The sequence below is a fragment of the Pleurodeles waltl genome, chromosome 4_2, assembly GCF_031143425.1.
Source record: "Pleurodeles waltl isolate 20211129_DDA chromosome 4_2, aPleWal1.hap1.20221129, whole genome shotgun sequence".
NCBI classification, from domain to species: Eukaryota; Metazoa; Chordata; class Amphibia; order Caudata; family Salamandridae; genus Pleurodeles; species Pleurodeles waltl.
In genome coordinates, this window is record NC_090443.1 from 381501390 (window position 1) to 381504138 (window position 2749).

At 43.5% G+C, this 2749-nt stretch overlaps 1 protein-coding gene across 1 annotated transcript; it reads left to right on the forward strand.

Moving 5' to 3' along the window:
• Positions 1–570: 570 nt before the first annotated feature.
• LOC138293870 (general transcription factor II-I repeat domain-containing protein 2-like) lies at positions 571–2418 on the forward strand. Its single transcript, XM_069233170.1, has one exon. The coding sequence runs from the start codon at positions 604–606 to the stop codon at positions 2416–2418; it is 1815 nt and encodes a 604-aa protein (XP_069089271.1). The 5' UTR covers positions 571–603.
• Positions 2419–2749: the final 331 nt, after the last annotated feature.

Genomic DNA, 2749 nt, shown 5'->3' on the forward strand with positions numbered 1-2749 from the left:
TCCCCTTTCTTTTTTAGGTGTTTGTTGTTTTTTCTCCCAGCGCTTTTTAGTACCCTCAGGTTGCTGCTGGTTAGTAGTATCCTTACAATTCTTACTCTGAAACTGAGGTTTTTGCGGTCTAGCCCCTAGGCCACGGGTGTCAAACACAAGGCCCACGGGCCGAATCCAGCCCGCCAGACCTCGTCATGTGGCCCGTGTAGCCGCCGCCGGCCGCCAGCCTTCACCTTTTATTCTCGCTTTTTTTTTTTTTTTTACACAAGAAAGCCGCCTCTTCAGCGCATGCGCGGCAGCCTACAAGCCAGAGAACGTCTGCCCTCTAGCGGCGCCGGCCGTTCTACACAGGAAACCTCCACTTTACATGCATTCAGGAAACCTCCACTTGTTTTTATATTGAGCGCATGCCATCCTGTGATGTGACAGATCCAACGGCTGCCTGAACCCTTCTCTCCTGTACTGTAAGTACATATGATGTATGTGGGGGGAGGAGGGGTCTGCTTATTATTCTGCTTAAAAGTCTGAGCGGTAAACTTTGGATATACTGACCACTTCCGTGTCACTTTACAGTGGTATAGGGACCATAAACTACAATCAAATAACCCAAAAATGTCCAAGAAAAGAAAAGTTGATGCAGAGGGAAGGCAATTTCAGGAGAGATGGGAAAGTGAATACATGTTTGTGATTAATGGAGACAAGCCGGTATGTCTTATTTGCTATGAGGCAGTGGCAGTGATGAAGGAATACAATTTACGCCGGCACTTTGAGACCAACCATGGAGCCAAATTTGCTAACCTTAGCCACCAGGAAAAGCAACAAAAAGTCCAAGAATTAAAAGGTAGCCTGCATTCTCAACGGAATATTTTTGCAAAAATGACAGCAAAAAATGATGCAGCAGTGAAAGCCAGCTATCTTGTGGCTGAAGAAATTGCGCGAGCTTCAAAGTGCTTTTCAGAAGGTGCATTTGTAAAGCAGTGTATGCTGAAGGTATGTGAACAGGTGTGCCCTGAGCAGAGACAGGCTTTTAACAATGTCAGCTTGTCAAGAAACACCATCACAGACCGAGTCAGGGACCTAGCCTGTAATCTTAAAACAAAGTTGGCTGAAGAGGCATGCAGTTATCTGGCATTTTCATTAGCTGTTGATGAAAGCACTGACAATACTGATACAGCTCATCTAGCTATTTTTGTAAGAGGTGTGAAGGAAGACTTGTCTGTCAGTGAGGAGCTCTTGGATGTGGTCGCCATGTATTGGACAACAACTGGGAGGGACATCTTCAATGCAGTGGAGGAATCCAAAAATAAAATGAAATTACCTTGGGAAAAGTTGGTGGGACTTACTACTGATGGCGCTCCAGCAATGTGTGGAGAGAGAAATGGCTTGGTTGGACTGTTAAAAGAGAAAATGAAAAAAAGTAATTGCCACACGCCGCTGATAACTTATCACTGCATTATCCACCAAGAAGCTCTGTGTGGCAAGGTTCTGCAACTGGATAACATAATGTCCACAGTCACGAAAACAGTGAATTTTCTGCGTGCACGGGGTCTGAATCATCGTCAGTTCCAACAATTTTTGAAGGAGGTGGGCATGGAACATACAGATGTGCCATACCATACAGAAGTAAGGTGGCTGAGTAGGAGCACCGTTCTCAAGAGATTTTTTGATCTTTTGGAAGAAATTACTCTTTTTATGCAAAGTAAAGGGAAGCCCTGGTTAGAACTGTCAGATCCAAACTGGCTGTGCTATTTTGCCATGTTGTGTGACATAACAGAGCATCTCGCCCAACTGAATCTGAGGCTGCAGGGCCGCAAACAAGTCATAACCTCAATGTATGAGGCAATAACAGCTTTCCAGGAGAAACTGTGCCTATGGAAGTCACAGCTTGAAAAAGACAGTCTTGCCCACTTTCATATCTGCCAGAGCATCTCAACCTCATTCCCAGGTACTTTTTCATGTGCTCGATTGGGTACCAAAGTGAATCGGCTGATTGATGAATTCAATCAACGCTTTTCTGACTTTAAAGAACAAAACTTAACCTTTACCAGCTTTGCCAATCCCTTCAACATCGATGTTGACAGTGCACCACATCACCTTCAAATGGAATTAATAGAACTTCAGTGTAACAGCAGCCTGAAAGCGAAGTTCCAGGATGCGACAGTCGACGACTTTTACCGTCTCCTCCCCCCTGCTTTGATGCCACAGCTCCGACTTCAAGCTGCACGTGTTCTGTCCATGTTTGGGAGCACCTATCTATGTGAACAGATGTTTTCAGTCATGAATCTGAACAAGACCAAGCTCAGATCACGCATCACTGATGATAACCTCCATGCTGTTTTGCGGATTGCTACAGCACAAGACCTAACGCCAGACATCGATGGACTGACCTCAGGAAAACGATGTCAGCCATCTAGTCAGAAAAGTTAAAAAAAAGTTAATGCCTTGTGTTTGCCATATGTGTAATAAACAGTGTTTGCCAATATGTGTATGTTTAAAAAAAAAATTACTGTCTGTTACCAAAAATCATTTTTCAATAAATTGTACAATAATTGTACATTTGAATATCTACTTGCCATTATTCTGACTATGTTTCGGCTTTCAGAGCTAGTTATTACTTACATTATTACAAAAAACAGTAATAATTGAATGCAGTGACAATAATTTATGATAATAAAGAGTGGACACATAGTCCTACAGATACAACCGGCCCTTTGAGGGTGACCAAACTGCTGATGCGGCCCCTGATGAATTTGAGTTT